Raw genomic sequence first — 19,651 nt, 5'->3', positions numbered from 1 at the left:
GGTGCAAATAGGATCAATATAAACAGAGAAATGTTTTTCTTCTCGGAAAACTACTCTGACAAAAAAATCTAATTTGTCATTTCAAAACCACTTGTAGAGGCCAGAAAGAGGGGGCAGTGGGGTTGGGGATGGTAACAGAAGAGCAACATGGTGGCATCTGGTGGCAATGGAGCTGTTGAGCATCTCAAATCTGATAGTGGACATGGTGGATAGTGAACACATGTGATGACATTGCAGAGAACTGCACACACACACACACACACACATACACACACACACGCACAGAAAGGAATACAAGTGCAACTTGGGATGTGAATAAAATCTATATATTTTATCAATATTTATATCCTCTCTGAGAAGATACTGAACTTAGAACTTTGCAAACTGGCACCCTAAAAGGAAAATGAGTAGGGGATATATGAGATACACTTTCTATTATAACGTTATGTGAATTGACATAACTCTCAATAAAAAAACTTCAATTAAAAAACAATAGACTATCATGCCATCTGCATTGACTTTGAAATGGATTATTTACCGTACAGACATATGAGAAGAGATACTGTAGTCGCTGAAAGCCACTCACTAAGGGACGTGAGAAAAGGAATTAGCTCTAAAATTATGACAGATGTAATATCTTTGAATACTTTTTGAAAACATAACACTTCAGGAATGAGAGCCACATCACCCTGCCATGCAAATGATAAACCACAGGGAAGGAAGAACGAAGAAGAGGAAGGGCAAAAGTCTCTCTGAAATAGAACAAAGGGCTAAGAATTCCATTTTAAAACATGAACTGATAGGAAGTATAAGCCAGTTGCTCAATAAGACAATCAGCTAATTATGGTAATAATTATGTGATGCACAGAGAAATATCTAGTAATAACACTAATCACTGGGAGAACACTAATATATGATTTAACAGAAACACACAGTGTGCCTGGCGCAGGGCTGGTTGCCTCACATAAATAATCAAAATTCCCAACAACAATGCTGAGTGGTAAAATGATAACTCACCTGAGGTCACATAGTTAGAAAGTGGCAAAATCCAACTTTGAACCTGGAGATTTGCGACTAAAAAAGCTTGTGTGCTGCTCATTGTCCCATATTGTAAAGAGACAAAGCTTCTGTGGGTGCTCTGGCACATACTAGAGAGTGAGCAGAAAGGTGATGTCCAATGGGAAACTCTCACTGACATTTGACTTACCTGCTTGTAAGTTCCATCGAGCAAGGTGTCCAAGTGCTGGAGAGGGGCGGGTGTTTTATCTTTGAATCTTGTTAACAGTCGACGCTGGATAGCCCGAAACTGCACAGCTCTTTCCGATAAAAGTTCTTCTAATCTTTCACCATTTATCCGAAGCTAAAATAAAAAATTCCTTGAATTCAGATTCAATGTGAACAACAAAACATGCTTAAAGTAAGAATACAGAGAATAGTGCCAACCGTTTGAGGAAGAATAATGAAAAACTTCAAGTGTCAGTTTAGAGAACTAAAAGATGTATTTCACGCATGAATACATAAGAGCAGAAAAGGTCAAAATGGAATTCAGTAAGGATGATATAGCCTCACAAGGAAAAGATAAATAAATGTTTTGTGCTGATTAAATAACTGGAGGAACTAGGAATTTGTCCCCAGTTTCTATGGTAAAGTCAGTTACATTACTAGAAAATACTAGGAAAAACTAGGATTTTTTTTTAATAATCTCAACATGGAAAAGTTCCTTATTAGCATAAGTCAAAAAAGCCAAAGCCACACATAAACACAAAACTGGCAAATTACTAACTAAAAAATTGTAATTCTTCATGGTTAATAAAAAAGTGATTATTGTAAGTGATAATAATCACTTACAAACATCATACTGCCAAAATTAACAGCAATAACCAGAGACAAAAAACCATGCCCAGTATATTGAGAAAACATCTATCACTAATGGGAAAGGGATCAGAGCCTAAATTAGTGGAAGAAAACAATATGATAGGAAAATGAATAGAACACAGAAAATGTAACACAAATAACTCTTAAAAATATAGCTTTCTACCTAATAATCCTATACTACCACACAGAGAATATTAAGGAATTGTTTATTTCATTGCTGATAGAGTAGCATAATACTAATCAAAATTCTCATCAAAGGGGGCTAGCTAGTGGATAAAAACAACTACTTTGTAAGTACTACTTGGTACAGATATTCATTCAGTCTTCCCAAAGGTACATTAAATGGAACAAAGCAAACAAAAATAATAAACAGTATGCATAATAGACTACCATTTTTTGACCCCGTTGTATTTATTTATGTATTCTGAACACAAGAATAAAGTGTAGAACAACAAAGGTATTCAAGAGGCAATTACCAAAATAGAAAAGATGAGGAAGGAAGCCTAAAAGAGAAGCATATGTTAAAAAAAATGCAAACTATAATTTATAGAGGTTTTCTCTAGAAAAAAAAGTACTCATCGATATGTTATTTCCCCACCTTTACTGGTGATTTAATAAATTATTATAGGAATAGATTATGTTTAACAAAATTATTTTGCAGAAGCACGGTAGCACGGTAGCACTGTCCTGTTGTTCATCAGTTTGCTAAAGTGGGGTCAGTAATGTCTCCATTGTGAGACTTGTTGTTACCTATGTCATGGGTAGCTTGCCAGGCTTTGCCTGCAGGGGAGATACTCTCGGTAACTTGCTGAGCTCTCCAAGAGGGGCTGAAGAATCAAACCCGGGTCAGCTGCGTGCAAGGCACACCCTACCCAGCTATGCTATCTCTCAAGCCCAACGCAGAAGCACGGTAAAAATTATAAATAATTTTTGTGATTTATAAAGTTGTTCATAATAGAGTTGTTTCAGGGATACAAAAAATCATGCTTTAAAAAATAAGAATCATATATATATACATATATATATTAACAAAGGTGTGACTGTAGACAGTATTTCTAAATACAAAAAGATAGCAAACACACATACACACATACACACAAACACACACTATCCAAAGTCTCTAAAGGTAAAAGTGGCTGACGGATGGGAATTCAAATGACTCTCTCCTGTAATTTTTCCTATAACTGTTTCATTTAATCTCATTAAAATAAAAGAAAGCTAGTCAAAGTCCAGGACAGTGGAAATACTTCATGAAATCAGATCATGTGAACTCCAAGTTTAATTTTACAGAAAAGTTATAAAACAGTTCTGGAATAAAGTCATATCCAAAATGTTCACAGTCAAACATCTTGAAACTTTACATTCCTGTTATTGAACTAAATTTCCAGATACATGATGAAATGCAAACAGGCGCAGAAGTACAGCAGTAGGGCACTTGCCTTGCATGCGGTCAACCTGGGTTTGCTCCCAGACATCTGGGTCCCTAGTCCACCAAAGTGATCCCTGTGCAGAGAGCCAGGAGTAAGCCCTGGACACCACCAGTGGCCCAACAACTGTTTAAAACTGTTTAAAAATTTGTAAGTCTACAACTGTACCTCATGATGCCTCACTAATAAAAATTTAAAAAATAAAAATATAAAAAAATAAATAATAAATAAATAAATAAAACAACAAAAAAGAAAACTGAAATTAATTATTTATTAATTAAGTAATTATTAAGGGCTGGAGTGATAGCACAGCGGGTAGGGCGTTTGCCTTGCATGCAGCCAACATGGCTGACCCGAGTTCGATTCCTCCGCCCCTCTCAGAGAGCCCGGCAAGTTACCCAGAGTATCTCGCCCGCACAGCAAAGCCTGGCAAGAACCCGTGATGTATTCGATATGTCAAATGCAGTAACAAGTGTCACAATGGAGACGTTACTGGGCCCATTCGAGCAAATCGATGAGCGACAGGAGGACAGTGACAGTGACAGTGAATTTACTTTAATCCCAATTATAGAAATACTGAGCAACTAATAAAAACAAAGAATATTTTGTTGTTGTTTTTTAAGGGGTAACTTTCATTATAAACAGTGGAAAGATAAATGTTTCAAATACCAAAATTTGGTTTGGGAGAAATTTTAACTGGTTTAGCAATCAATAATTCACTCTTTTAATTTTATACTTTTCTGATATATTATTTTCTTTCCTGAATTTATGAAACACATAAAAATATCAGTCCTATGACATAGCCCACATGATAAGTCCTTTGAATGTGTAAACAAAGGCAGTGACTGAAATGTTTTCATGTGTCAGCATTTCAAGTATATATACTGATCTCAGAATCAAAGTCCATTCTAAGCAATAGGAATTATAAGCATGAATAAAACAGACACTGCCTTCATGGAGTTTGTACAAAGCAATGTTTGCATTCCAACAATCATCTTAAATTAAAGTTTTAGATATTTTCATTTTGGTCTGGGTAGATAGTACAGAGGTTAAAGTGCTTGCCTTGCAGCCTTGCATGCAGTTGACACTGGTTCTAATCACCACCTATGTTGTCCTGACCACCAGCAGGAGTGATCCTTGAGCACAGAGCTTGGAGTAGGTCCTGAACAACACTAGGTATGCAACCCACACCAAAAATTAAAATTAGAAAGTTTAATGCTAAAGGCTAAAAGCAGAGAGTGGAGGCAAGAAGCAAAGAAAGCACAACCTCATCCCCTTGAGTATGTAACAAATGAAGAGCCTGTCGTTCACCAAGTCCTTCAAGTCCCCCCAGAAAGGAGGTACCCTGATTTAGGAACTCCAGAGATTTCCCAGTCAACAATTAAGGAGATAAAACTGTGACAAATTCAGTACTCAGAACATATTATTTTCTGTAAAATATTATAGAAACATAATTAGTTTTTCTATGAGTCCTGTCCTCCCGTTGTTCATTGATTTTGCTTGAGCGGGCCCAGTAACATCTCCATTTTGAGACTTGTTGTTACTGTGGCATATCGAATACGTCATGGGTAGCTTGCCAAGCTTTGATGTGAGGGCAAGATACTCTCAGTAGATACTCTCCAAGGGGGCGGAGGAATTGAACTCAGCTAGGCCGGGCTGGCTGTGTGCAAGGCAAACACCCTACCACTGTGCTGTTGCTCCAGCCCTCATTCTATGAGTAAAATTATAAATTGCTAGATTCCAGTTTTGTAGTGAAACAGGAACTCCTTTTTATTTCCCAAACTTTTTAATAGAATTTTCTATATTTACTTGAAGTACTGTGATTTAGGACACAACACTGCTAGTAATAAGGGGTCGTGCATACATGAATGCAACACCATACCCTCCACCAGTGTCCACTTCCCTCTGCCATTGTGTGAAGGACTCCCCAGGCTTGCCTCCACCCCATCCAGCCCACCAGTCCCCATGTAAACTCCATTTTTGTAGGCCAACTCTTTGGTTCTGTTGAAACAAAAACTTCTCAAAGTTTCTAGAAAATTATAAAGTTTCTTGAATTTTAAAATGTCTTAATATATTTTCCAAACTGTCAATTTAGGTGTTATGATTTGATGCAAAGTGTAGTGTCATATAAAATATTATCAGTATAGACCAGGGAAAATCCAAATAAATTCTATTTTTGAATGACATGTTTGTAACAAATTGCATGCACTAAAATGTATGTAATTGTTAATACCAAAAGAAATTTGTAATAGGTCAGTGCTCTTAGAATGTTGTAGGAGCTTCCTGAACGACCATGATCCCAAAGGCACACAAACCAATCTCAGAAACTGCCAGCTTTTGGCAGAAATGCATCTGGAATGTGCATTAAACTATGGCACCATGTCACCCCAGGAGGGGAAGGGTTTTTGTCCCTTTGGCTTTTGCCCCTGGCGGTGGTGGCATAGTAGCCACCATCTTTCAGAGCCTAATGGACAGCCAGTTATGAGACTGCAGTGACGAGGCATGCAGGACCTCATGGATGGGGGGTGGAACCGCCCTTCTCCCCGCCCGGACAAAGCCCCGAGTTGCCACACACGAACGACTCCTCTGGCTCCTGAATTACCATGATTCAGAGGCATACAGTCCTATCTCAGAACCCAGCAGCTTTTGGCAGGAATCCCTCCAGACTTATTACTAGAATATCTGAAATCCAAAATCGTATCATGGCTATGTGACATCATATGCTCTCCATAATCAGCAATAGAAAATATATTATCTAATGATGTCTTTTCGGCAGGTCTGATTGTTGGGGGAAATTCCAAATAATAATAAAGGTAAAGGTAAAGGCCCTCCCGTTGATCGTCGATTTGCTCGAGCGGGCCCAGTAACGTCTCCATTGGAGACTTTGTTGTTACTGTGTCTGGCATATCGAATACTCTCGGTAGCTTGCCGGGCTCTCCGAGAGGGGCGGAGGAATCGAACTCGGGTCGGCCATGTTGGCCGCTTGTAAGGTGAACGCCCTACCGCTGTGCTATCGCTCCAGCCCTAAAATGGGAAATGTTCAGATTCCATTTACTTTATTTATTTATTTTTGCTTTTTGGGTCACACCCGGCGATCCTCCGGGGTTCCTCCTGGCTCTGCACGCAGGAATTACTCCTGGCAGTGCTCGGGGGACCATATGGGATGCTGGGAATCGAACTCGGGTCGGCTGCATGCAAGGCAAATGCCCTGCCCGCTGTGCTATCGCTCCAGCCCTTGGCGGGTCTTTTGTCGTAATATTTAATGTGATCAATGTAGAGAGAGAGTAAAGCAGAAATCTGCCACACAGGCCGGGGGGAACGGTGGGGGTATACTGGGGTTCTTGGTGGTGAAAAATGTACACTGGTGAAGGGATGGATGTTTGATCACTGTATGACTGACCAAGACTTAAACTGAAAGGCTTTGTGGCTATTCTCACGGTGATTCAATATATAAAAAATTTTTTTAAAAATAATAATAATTGGGGCTGGAGCGATAGCACAGCGGGTAGGGCATTTGCCTTGCATGCAGCCAACATGGCTGGTACAGGTTCGATTCCCAGCATCCCATATGGTCCCCCAAGCACCGCTAGGAGTGATTCCTGAGTGCCTGAGCCAGAAGTAACCCCTGAGCATCACCGGGTGTAACCCAAAAAGCAAAAATAAATAAATAATAATAATAATGTCGTAGGAACTAAACATTATGTAGAATGTTGGACTGACTACAAGAGTGATAGTATGCACACTCACTCACATACACACAAACACACACACATACATACACACCACACCACAGCACACACCATAGTTTTTAAACCTTTTAATTGCTAAAAATTAGCCACTCTAGAGAACTAATATTCCTCTTAATAATGTTGAGACTTTTTAAAAATTCTCCTTCATAATAGCTTTAAAGATTCTATTTAAAGACAGTTGAGTAGTGCCTTTTAAGAAGCAAGACATTTAATTCAATGACATTGTCCAATTCATTCACATAACATAATTCTTGAATATTTCAAAATATCAAATCAGTCATAAAATGGGCACTGGTGGAGGGATGGGTACTTTATCATTGTATAACTAAAACCCAAGCACAAAAATTTATAAGTCTATAACTGTACCTCATGGTGTTTAACTAAAAACAAACAAACAAACGAAAAAGAGTGAAGAGTTGACACCATTAAAATACTCAAAAGGGGGGCTGGAGAGATAGCACAGAGGGTAGGGTGTCTGCCTTGCACGTGGCCGACCCAGGTTCGATTCCCAGCATCCCATATGGTTCCCCTGAGCACTGCCAGGAGTAACTCCTGAGTACAGAGCCAGGAATAACCCCTGTGCATTGCTGGGTGTGGCCCAAAAAGCAATAAATAAATAAATAAATAAATAAACAGGTTCTGAAGCCACCTTCAATATAGAATCGTAAGGACTGGAGAAGTGCCTAGAGTGCTAGCATTACACAAGGCCAGCCCCTTTGGGTCCTCTGCACCATGAGTGATTCCAGTACACAGAGCTGGGGATAAGCTCTGAGCACTGTGGCCCCCAAAACAAAGATAACATAGAGTACAAAAATATTCATATGAAAAAATCACTGTCAGATCTCATTTATTTTAGATATTTAATCATTCCATATTTACTAAGTATCCATTGTAATTATGTTAGTAATTTATACTGGAGAATATTTAGGTATCCTTGCTCAGATGCAGAAGTTCTTCTGTTCTTGCTTTTAAAAAAAAAAGGGAAAATCACTTTATTTTACAATCACACCTCATTTATGGCTTGCTAGAATTAGTTAGCCAAATGGCTGCCGATAAGCAAAAATAGTTTTAACACAGGGTTATTGGGGTCAAAGGTTAAGTTCCCTTGAGGGAGAATTAAATCAGCTCTGTTCCAAGGCCAGACCACATGCTTAGCTCCAGGCAGCCACTTTTTAAATGTCTGCAACTGATCACAAATGGAGCAGGAGGGCAGAAACAGTGTCACAAAATCTACCAAGAAGAAAAACAGCTCTAAGTACAAAACCTAATTATATGCATAGTAGAATTCTTACCTCTACAGCACCTCTCTCTTATATACTGAGCAGTTCTAAATGATATGGGTTATGTTCATACATACCTCAAAATGATGATCAATCAACTCAAAATATTCTTGAAGGGGCATTGATCCAGAAAAAGAACACGCAAAATCTTTGACTCCCTGCTTCTCAAAATGTTCGTGAAGGCGGATAATAAGCTCATTTGTTATGAGCCAGAGGTCTTCAAACTGTTCACTCTGAATGCGGTATCGTTCTACAATAGAAAAAAATTTAAGGGAAAATGATTACTAACATAATTACTAGTATCACATGAAGCATCGCCAATTCTGATATAAATGCCAAAAATAAAAGGGACAGAGATCTCTTTCTTGAATACAGGTGTCATTTCTACATGCTTGGTAAAAATGATTTGCTCTATTGCAGCTCTCTGCCTCAACCACTGACCATTTTCAAATTTCACTCAAAATATATGTGGTCATAAGAGAGAACTGCAAAGTGTGGTCCTTGAGATTATGTCTTCTGAAGGTCTCAGTACAAGAAAAACACTCATATTTAGGCCTTTATAAAATAAACTCACTTGGAAGATAAGAAAATCGGCATTATACAAGCATTATCTGATATAAAAATTTCAGTATACTGATGTAAAATAGAGTGGAATCTAAAGCAAATCCCACAACCTGACACGATGGTCAATTTAAACACTGCAAATCATAATTAAAGTTTTGTATTTTAATAGCTCTTTTATTTGGAAAAAAAACCTTTTTTAATATTTTTAATTTTTTTAAATGAAAAAAATCTGGTTCCCAAGTTCATTCAGGAGTAATTCCTGCAAAATAGAAGTAAGCCCTGAGCACAATGGTGTAGCCCAAAAGCCAAAATTGGGGGTAAAAGGTATTCATAAAAGTATAAACTCAAGAACCAGAGGAGCGTTACTTCCAAGACAAGCTACTTAGTAACAAACAGAGGGCACACTGGGAGACAGAGAGTGCATGCTATGACAGCACTCCTGCTCTCAGACAGACTCCTAGACTATACAGACATAGAAATGGGGTGAATTAGTCCGAGACTGAAAAATCATAGGGTTCCAGAGAAGAGGGAGATTTTTTGAACGGTGATTTCTATGAGTCAAAGCATCACCCAAACTCTAACCATATTTTGGTCTCTTCTAGACAGTTGCCCTGGCAATTGAAAACTGTCCTGGCACACGTGGCTGAGATTTTTAGAATGTGAATATTTTCACCTTTGTTGACCAGCATTTGTAACTCATTAACTCTGCTGGCAAAGACATACTGTGCATCCAAGGCTTTGTGTGTGGGCTTGTGAAAAAATCCTGGTCAATGATGGGGACTGACCAAAGATGCAGAGGGGGGTGATGTTGGCCTGTTACAGACAGAGTACAATAGTCACTAGTTCTTGGATAAGCACACTGATGTTTGCTTAAAGGATTAACAAAACGTTGTGGATGTTAAGCTTTGCAGGATCTGCACAAGGGAAGATTGTCCACAAGCAGCAGAGAACTCTGATTCCTGCCCTATCTAAGTTGGTTGTGAACATTTACACATGTTCACATGTGTAATGTTCACATGTGTCAGGAACCCAGTCTCTGCCAGGGAAATACTGTTCTCCCCATTTCACAGAAGAATAAATCCACTGGCAGAAGGATTTAAATAATCTACAAAATCACCTAGTCAGTAATAGACAGGGACTGGAACTTCAAATATGAGTTATTAAAGCTCAGTAGATCAGGGAAGACAGTGTGATGGAAAAGTGATGAGACTTGGGGGCCAACATGAAGGTTAACAGAAGCCCAGATTCCCTCCGCAGGGGAAAGATCACCATTCCCGAATAAGTGGAGGTCGAGCACACAGCAGAACTAAATAGCAAAGATGCCTCAAAGAGCAAATGAAAACAATATTATCTTGGCAGAGTCAGTTGCTTTAAAATGTAGACAGCAACCATGCTCCATGGGAAATAGTAAAGGTTGAACTTCTTGATCTTTGGGGCTTTCTTGAAAGCCTTCTTGGGAGCTATAAAACCCAGTGGGAAGAAACATGAATCACCTTCCCAGGTCGAGACCTGTCTGCTTCTCTCTCTGTTCTGGGAAAAATATTTGGTGCCAACCCAGCACTGCTTCTAGGTTCTGGTCTTGGTTCCTCTTGGACAGATGTTTAGACATGTGGGCTCTGGCTCCAGGCTGACTGCAAGGTCCATCTTTCTGTATGTCTGTTCATCCTGGTGTCAGGTTTGCTCCTGCCCAGCCAATACCCTATGCCTTTCAGGACTAAAGCTGAGTCGGGACAACTAAATCTCATTCTGCAGACTGTAGCCTCCCAGGACAGGAACTGATATCCTACTGCTGCATGTAGCAGAAAGAGGTCAGAAAGTTGTACCATACAGAGATAAAAGAACAGTGAGAGGTAATGACGGCTATCCAAATCACAGCCAGATGTGGAGAGCAAGCCTGGGAAGACAGCTTGGCACTTCTGCCCTCTCCATGTATGCAGTACTCACAGAGCCACGGGCTTGATGGTTGAGTGTAAGAGCCCACATCAACAGAGTTCTCCATCCTGAGCTGCTCCTTCAGGGCTAAGGCCCTTCATGCCAATCTCAATGGAGTTACATGTTAAAGCATTAGAGAAGAGATCCTTTCAAAATGCCTATGGCTGGACAAGATCTTCTGCCATAACCCCGTTCTGAAAGTGAAGACACACTTTCCTAATGACCCTCACTGTATCCAGATATCTGAACCTTTCTAGAAGGCAGAGGAAGTGGCACCTGCCTGGGGCATACGGAGCATTCAGATGATGCCATCATTGTTATCATTATTTCCTCTAGGATATTTGTAAAGTAAAAGGGAGGACTTTATCATGAATTTCTTATGAAACTGAATAATAGCAGCTAAGAAACTGAATAATAAATGGCAGTAGTCCCCAGACCATTATAGAGATTCAATGCAGTCCCTATGCACTCCTGAAAAGTATATGGAACAATAAACCTCCATGAATAGCCAAAGCAACTCTAGGGAAAAAGAAGATGGGAGGCATTACTCCCCCAACATTAACATTAACTGTACTATGAAGCAGTAGTCATTAAAACAGCATGTTTTAATGTACTAACAAAACAGACCACCAAAACAAGGGAATAGAACTGAATATCTTTAAACAGACCTTCAAATATATGATCATCTAATCTTGGATTCAGGAAGCAAAAAGTATTAAATGGAGCAAGGAAAGCCTCTTTAACAAGTGGTGCTGGGGAAACTGGGCAGCTATATGTAAAAAAGTGAACTCAGACCTCTTTCTAATGCAATGCACAAAAGTCAGGTCAAAATGAATTAAACATCAGACCTGAGCCCACAAGTTACCTGGAAGAAAATGTAGGCAAAACCCTCTACAACAACAGCACACAGCAACAAAGAAGAAAAGTGGCTGGAGGGCGCCACAGCTCCCAGAGAATACTGCAGGTCCCAAACAGAGCTGATATCACCGGGAGGTCCCACATGGGGTAGGTCCTGCATCCCGCTTTCTCCAGATGGAACCCTAGTGACCATGAGCTCCTACAAGCATAGCTCTGGCATACGGGTACCAGGACATTTTTTTCTGAACTGTGCGGCCGCATAAGCAGCCATGCGACATCTCTTTATATACAAGTGATTAATGGATAGTAAATCATCCAACATTTCTCCCTGAAAATCAGGCTTAACTCTTTTGCAAACCTCAACACCCAAAAGGAGAGAGAGAACAAAGGGGAATACCCTGCCACAGAGACAGGGTGGGATGAGAGGGATGGGAGGGTGAGAGGGATACTGGGATCCGTGGTGGTAGGAAATGGGCACTGGTGGAGGAATGGGTAATATAAATAAATAAATAAATAAATAACCCTCCACAACATTGAAGTTAAAGGCATCTTCAAAGATGAGATACCACTAACCAAGTAAGTGGAAGCAAAGATAAGCAAATGGGACTACATGAAACTAAGAAGCTTATGTACCTCAAAATAAATAGTGTCTAAGTTACAAAGAGTCCACATAATAGGAAAAATTATTTACCCAATACCCATCTGATAAAGGGTTAATATCAAAGCTATATAGGAAACTGGTAGAACTTTACAAGAAATAAACATTCAACTACAACAAAAAATGGGGAGAGGAAATGAACAGAAACTTCCTTAAAGAAAAAATAAAAATGGTCAAAACTCACATGAAAAAATACATCACTAATCATCATGGAGATGAAAATCAAAACAACAAGGAGATATCATCTCACACTACAGAGACTGGCACACAACCAACAGAATAAGAACAGCCAGTGCTGGTGCGGATGTGGGGAGAAAGGAACTCTCCTTCACTGTTAGTAGAAATGTTGACTGGCCCAGGCTTTTTAGAAAACAATATGAATATTCCACAAATAAACTAGAAATTGAGCTCCCATTTGATCCAGCAATACCGCTCCTGGGAATATACCCTGGGAGCCCAAAAATACATAACAGAAATGCCATCTGCATTCCCATGTTCATTGCCACACAATAACCAGACACTGGAAAGAACCCAAGTGCCTGAGAACAGATGACTGGTTAAAGAAACTAAGGTACATCTACACACTGAAATACTATGCAGCTGTTAGGAACAATGAAGTCATAAAATTTGCTTATAAATGGATGGAACTGGAGAGTATCATGCTGAGTAAAATGAGTCAGAAGGAGCGGGACAGGTATAGAATGACTAAAATCCAAGGCAAGGTTAAACAGAGGTCAGAAGGACAGGTCAGTGGTTGAAAGCTTGCCACAGTAGTGAGAGGGAGGGGCAAAAGGCCAGTTAGGATAGAGAATGACAATAATAGTCGGAAATGATCATTTTAGACAGACACTGAGTGTTGAAAGTTGGTAAAGGGATATACCTGATAACTTTTCATTATCTATATTGCAAACCATAAATCTCAAAAAGAAGAGAGAGAGAGAGAGAGAGAGAGAGAGAGAGAGAGAAGAGAGAGAGAATAAAAGAAAAATACCTGCCATAGTGTCAGGCATAGGGAGGCATAGGGGCAGATATCAGGAGGGAAACAAGGATCATTGGTGGTGAAGGAATGGGTGTTAGAACATAATATGACTGAATTTCGATCATGAAAAACTTTGTAAATGTGTTTATCACTGTGACTCAATAAAAAAATAAATAAATAAATAAAAATGATCAGAAAAGAAAGACAAAAGAGACTGAATAAACTAAATGGCAGATTATTTTTCAAGTGCCTTTAATAAAATGTGCCCTGATTAAAAGAGAATCTATTTCAATATTTGCATCTAGGAAAGCCATGGATTTTTGGGTATTGATTTTATAGCTTGCCACTTTACTATACAAGCCTATTGTTTCTAGGAGTTTCTTGGTAGAGGTTTTAGGGTTCTCTAAATATAGTATCATATTATCTGTGAATAGTGAGAGCTTAATTTCTTCTTTCCCTATCTGGATGCCCTTAATATCTTTTTTTTTTTGCCTAATCGCTATTGCAAGTACTTCCAGTACTACATTGAACAGTAATGGAGAGAGTGGGCATCCTTGTCTCATCCCTGACCTTAGGGGGAAGGCTCTCAGTTTTTGCCCATTGAGGATGATGTTTGCTGTAGGTTTGTGGTAGATGGCTTTAACTATATTGAGGAAAGTCTCTCTATCTCCCATTTGACCCAGCTATAGCACTACTGGGAATATATCCCAGAGAGGCAAAAAGGTATAGTCGAAGTGACATCTGCAATTGTTTGTTCATTGCAGCACTCTTTACAATAGCCAGAATCTGGAAAAAACCTGAGTGCCCGAGATCAAATGACTGGTTAAAGAAACTTTGGTACATTTACACAATGGAGTACTATGTAGCTGTTAGAAAAGATGAAGTTATGAAATTTACATACAAGTGGTACTACATGGAAAGTATCATGTTAAGCGAAATGAGTCAGAAAGAGCGGGATAGACACAGAAAGATTGCATTCATCTGAGGAACATAAAGCAACAAAACGGGAGACTAACACCCAGGAATGGCTGAGATTAGTACCAGGAATTTTGCTCCATGACTTGAAGGCCAGCCACATGTGCTAGGTGAAAAGGAAGCTCAGATAGAGAAGAGAGCACCAAATAAAGGGTGTTGTGAAGACCGTCCCAGGGTGGGAGAGACATGCTAAAAGTAGTTTATAGACCAAACATGATTGCCACTCAATGCCTCTCTGGCAAAACACAGTACCCAAAAGAAGAGAGAGAGAACAAGGGGGAATGCCCTGCCACAGAGGCAGGGTGGGACGGGGGAGGGGGGGGGGGGAGGGATACTGGGACCCGTGGTGGTGGAGGATGGGCACTGGTGGAGGGATGGGTACTTAATCATTGTATAACTGAAACCCAAGCACAAAAATTTATAGGTCTATAACTGTACTTCATGGTGTTTCACTAATAAAAAAAATAAAAAATAAAAGAGAATCTGTTGTCATTTTAGATAGAGCTATACATTTTATGTAACTATTACAGTACAGCTTTTCAAAGGAACTTCAAGTCATTTTGGTTCTAGAAAATGCTTGAATAAGCATTCAAAGCAGGTAGAAAACAATAAGGTATAACCTAAATATATGTAAAGATATATTTTCTTAGAAACTAAAATAAACTGTAGTGAGGAAATTATTTCACTCAACCACAATTATCTCATACAAACAAGTCACAGGTTAGATATCTTCAAAAATGTGCATGCAGCTGGAATTACCACAATATACTTAAAAGAATTTCATCATCTGGTCCATCAATGATACACTTCCAGGGACCGTGAGGTGAAGGAGAAAGCCAGGGCAATCTATGGGGACATGCCAAGTCAAGGGACAGAATGCAAAGACAGGAACATGCCCCAGGTGCACCACAAAAGTCAAGGGGCTGGTGCCAAGGGAGTACTGTACACAGCACTAGAGTCAGGCAGCATACTAATACCTGCACTTTGTGGGCAAAAGGCGACAGGGCATATTTAAATGTGGCCTAGCAAGTCTGCCCAGCAAAAGTCAGTGTGAAACCTGGTTAGAATTTACTGGTGAGACAAACATGAGCAGGAACTTTGACAGAATGCCAATAGAATCTCCAGAAAGGGCCTAAGGGAATGCAGGTGTGGAAAGACATATCCAATTAGCACCTAGCAAATGCCTTCCAAGAAGTACTGGGCTTAGTCCTCACTCCCAGATTCTGCTGGATATGGGTGCTGTTTACTGAGGAAGCCAGGAGAATTTTCCAAGAGGTAGGATGCCCCAAACTCTTCTCCAAAGATGTGAGGTGCCTGGTCTGCTCTTCAGCTATGTAGCAAATTTCCCAACTGAAAACAAAGCCCCTGTTCATCGTTTAGGAATAGAGATAGAATTTACTGGGGGTGCTTCGGGGAGAGGCCAGGGGTAGAAATGCCTGTCTTTGCCCCCCAAATATCACCTGGGAGAGCCCTAAAGTTCCCGGAGCACCATCAGCATCACAGGTCCCACCAGTGGGACTGGATGAATTTCCTAGGAGTGGCTGCCAGGTCCTCTGTGCATTACTTGAGAGGCAAAACAAACAAACAAACAAACAAAAACAGTGGAGAGAGAGAGAGAGAGAGAGAGAGAGAGAGAGAGAGAGAGAGAGAGAGAGAGAGAGAGAGGTGCGATGGGGAGAGAAAGATCCTTTCCCTTTAATCAATATTCAAATGATCGGAACAGCAGCGTACAAACTCTGAGGTCCATACTGATTTCCTGTACTGAAAAAAAATACTTGCTCTCTAAAGTAGCAGAAAACTCATGTCCACAGACTCAAAGGAAAGATAAGTCAGAGAAATGAAATGCAATTAGTTTTATGAAACAGTCATAATTATGAGGGAATCCAGAGTCTCTCTCTCCACCTCAGACAGGACAATGCTGAGGCTGAATACCTCTCCCATTTTATTATTTCTTTAATAGGCATAGAGTCTTTCCAAAGTCTATCAGATTTAGTTTACGCCACTAATATTTAAACTACCAATTTGAGTCTAAATTCTCATTTCTAATTATTTTATATATAAAGCTTACCCCTGATGGGAAAAACAGTACACGGAAAAGGGATACTTGTTCAAGTCAGACCTGTACAAGGAAAGGCAAGAAAGTCAGGGCAAAGACCAGAGTGCTCTAAGTGACGTGAATGTTAGACTAGGGCTAGAACATAAAGGGAAGCCAATCGGGCTAAGGAAAGAGTTTTAAATATTACTATAGTTATGCACAAAGAATTATAAACTAGAAAATGGCATGATATGATTTGTGACAGGTTAGTCTGTATTTGAGCAGCCAAGTAGAAATGAATTTGGAAGAGACAAAACCATCCTTATAATTAGGACATTATAAATATGGTCCAGGTAGTGGCATATGTAGCAAGTAAATGCATTGTGTTAGGAAGGCAATTCTTATTTCTTAGGTAGTCTCCTGTGAGTAAACTATGCAATGAATGAAAGTTTTTAACCTGTGACTTTAATCTCTGAAAAAGTAAATTATCTAGTCTTCCATTCCTTCATCGACACGAAGGGAAAAACAAAATATACTGCACGTAACTGCTATAAAGACCATAAAACTACAATGGAAGGGAAAAAACCAATACAAGCACAAATTACCTTTGTATTAAAACATTTTTATCAACAAAAAATAGGTGTTAAAAAAAGGTTGAATTCAACCACTAAGACACTGTAATGTGCCTGTCAAGTTGACAGGCAGAGGATTAAGTGGGAACTGGGACATGGGGAAAATATGGGAAGAACGGTGGAGGAAAACTGACACAGGTGGTGGGATTGGTGTTGAAATATTATATGCCTAAAACGCAATTATCAATAACTTTTTAAATCACGGTTCTTTTTAAAAAAATTTAAGTTGAAAATGTTTAAAATTACTTGATACTAAAAATGTGGAGTGAAAAAAACAGATTTAAAACTCAAACACCCAAATATAAACAAAATTATGTACGCCCAGTAAGTACTCGCAGTAGAACTTCTTGTATATGTTCCACCAAATCCATATAAGTAAAAAAGTAAGTAAAGGACCTCCCGTTGATCTTCAATTTGCTCGAGCGGGCCCAGTAACGTCTCCATTGGAGACTTTGTTGTTACTGTGTTTGGCATATCGAATACGTCACAGGGAGCTTGCCAGGCTCTGCCGTGCGGGCGAGATACTTTCGGTAGCTTACCGGGCTCTCTGAGAGGGGTGGAGGAATCGAACTCGGGTCGGCCATGTTGGCTGTGTGCAAGGCAAATGCCCTACCGCTGTGCTATTGCTCTAGCCACCAAATCCATATATAATATCCTAATAGAGTGTGATGTTATTTGGGGACAATAAGTAATCTGGGTGGTGTACTCATGACCAGGATTAGTGTCCCTTGCAGAGTCCCTAGGGAATGCCTTTCCCCACTGACTTTCAACCACAAGCAAGCACAGAACAAAGAGGCCTGGGAAATAGAAAATAAGCTCTCACCGGTCACTGAGACGGCCAAGGCTGTGACTGACTGTCTAGCCACCAGACAGTGAGAAACACATTTCTCTCATGGAAAAGGCCGAGTTGGCAGAACCCTCCATAGCACTGAAGCTAAAAGCATATTTAAGGATGAAACACCACTGATCAAGTAAGTGGAAACAAATAAAAACAAATGAAACTACATTAAACTAAGACGCTCCTGCACCACAAAGGAAAACAGTGACCAAAATACAGAGAGAGAGTCCATGGAATGGGAAAGAATATTTACCCAAAATGCATCTGATAAGGAGTTGACATCCAGGAGATACGAGACACTAGTAGAATTGTACAAGAAAAAAATACTCCAGCCCCATCAAAAAAATGGGGAAAGAAATGAATAGAACCCCCCTCAAAAAAGAAATACAGGAGCCGGAGTGATAGTACAGTGGGTAAGGCATTTGTCTTGCACACAGCCGACATGGGTTCAATCCCTGGCATCCCATAGGGTCTCCCAAGCACCGCACCACCAGGAGTAATTCCTGAGTGCAGAGCCAGGAGGAACCCCTGGGCATTGCTGGGTGTGACCCAAAAAGAAAAAAAAATACAAATGAACAAAAGGCACATGAAAAAATGCTCTACATCACTAATCATCACGGAGATGCAAATCAAAACAACAATGAGATATCATCTCACACCATAAGACTGGCACACATCAAAACAAACAAGAATAACCAGTGCTGGCGTGGATATGGAAAGAAAGGGATGCTTCTTCACTGTTGTTGGGAATGCTGAATGGTCCAGACTTTTTAGAAAACAATATGGGCATTCCTTCAAAAACTAGAACCTGAGCTTCCATATAACCCCACAATAGTACTTCTAAAAATATATCCCAAAGGTGCAAAAACAGCACAGTAGAAATGACATCTGCACTTGTATGTTCACTGCAACACTGTTCACAATAGCCAAAATCTGGAAACAACCCAGGTGCCCAAGAACAGACGACTAGTTAAAGAAACTTTGGTACATCTATGCAATGGAATACTATGCAGCTGTTAGGTACATGTTTGGTACATCTATGCAGCTGTTAGGAAAGATGTCAATGTCACTGAACTTCCGTTGTTCATCGATTTGCTCAAGTGGGCCCAGTAACATTGTGAGACTTGTTACTGTGTTTGACATATCGAAAACATCATAGGTAGCTTGCCAGGCTTTGCCATGTGGGCGAGATACTCTTGGTAGCTTGCTGGGCTCTCAGAGACGGGCAGAGGAATTGAACTCGGGTCGGCCATGTTGGCTGCAGTGCAGGGCAAATGCCCTACCGGCTGTGCTATCGCTCCAGCCCAGGAAAGATCAGACACGGTCACGGTCCTCCCGTTGTTCATCAATTTGCTCGAGCGGGCCCAGTAATGTCTCCATCATGAGACTTGTTGTTACTGTGTTTGGCATATCGAATACGTCACGGGTAGCTTGCCAGGCTCTGCCATGCGAGCGAGATACTCTCGGTAGCTTGCCAGGCTCTCCAAGAGGATTAGCGGAATCGAACTCGGGTCAGCCATGTTGGCCGCTTGTAAGGCAAACGCCCTACCGCTGCGCGATCTGTCACCCCATTGATCGCCAGGGTTGATTCGGCTGATCTGGCTGGCTAGGCGGGTATCCCCTTCCTCCCTCACCGCTCCATGTGCGTCCCTCCTGAAGCTGCATGCTCGGTCGAAGAGGACAGCCTTCCCCAAATAGAGACAGACTGGTCTTTGGTAGAGGGTATACGAGTAGCTGCGCTCCCCTGCTAGAACCTCCAAACAAGCTCTCAAGGTCCCAGGAAAGATGAAGTCATGAAATTTGCTTATAAATGGATGGTCATGGAGAGTATCATGCTAAGTGAAACGAG

General features: G+C 40.4%; 1 protein-coding gene across 1 annotated transcript in view; it reads right to left on the bottom strand.

Moving 5' to 3' along the window:
* BBS9 (Bardet-Biedl syndrome 9) overlaps positions 1-19,651 on the bottom strand; it is a 567,629-nt gene that overhangs the window by 261,093 nt on the left and 286,885 nt on the right. The window contains exons 17-18 of the mRNA XM_056118050.1: positions 8,409-8,581; positions 1,208-1,360 (exon numbers count right to left, since the gene is read on the bottom strand). Of these exons, the coding sequence (XP_055974025.1) occupies positions 1,208-1,360; positions 8,409-8,581 (326 nt within the window). The remainder of the gene's footprint in view (positions 1-1,207; positions 1,361-8,408; positions 8,582-19,651) is intronic.

The sequence above is a fragment of the Sorex fumeus genome, unplaced genomic scaffold, assembly GCF_029834395.1.
Source record: "Sorex fumeus unplaced genomic scaffold, SorFum_2.1 ptg000037l, whole genome shotgun sequence".
In the NCBI taxonomy this organism is placed as follows: Eukaryota; Metazoa; Chordata; class Mammalia; order Eulipotyphla; family Soricidae; genus Sorex; species Sorex fumeus.
This window is presented reverse-complemented; position numbering and strand designations above follow the sequence as displayed.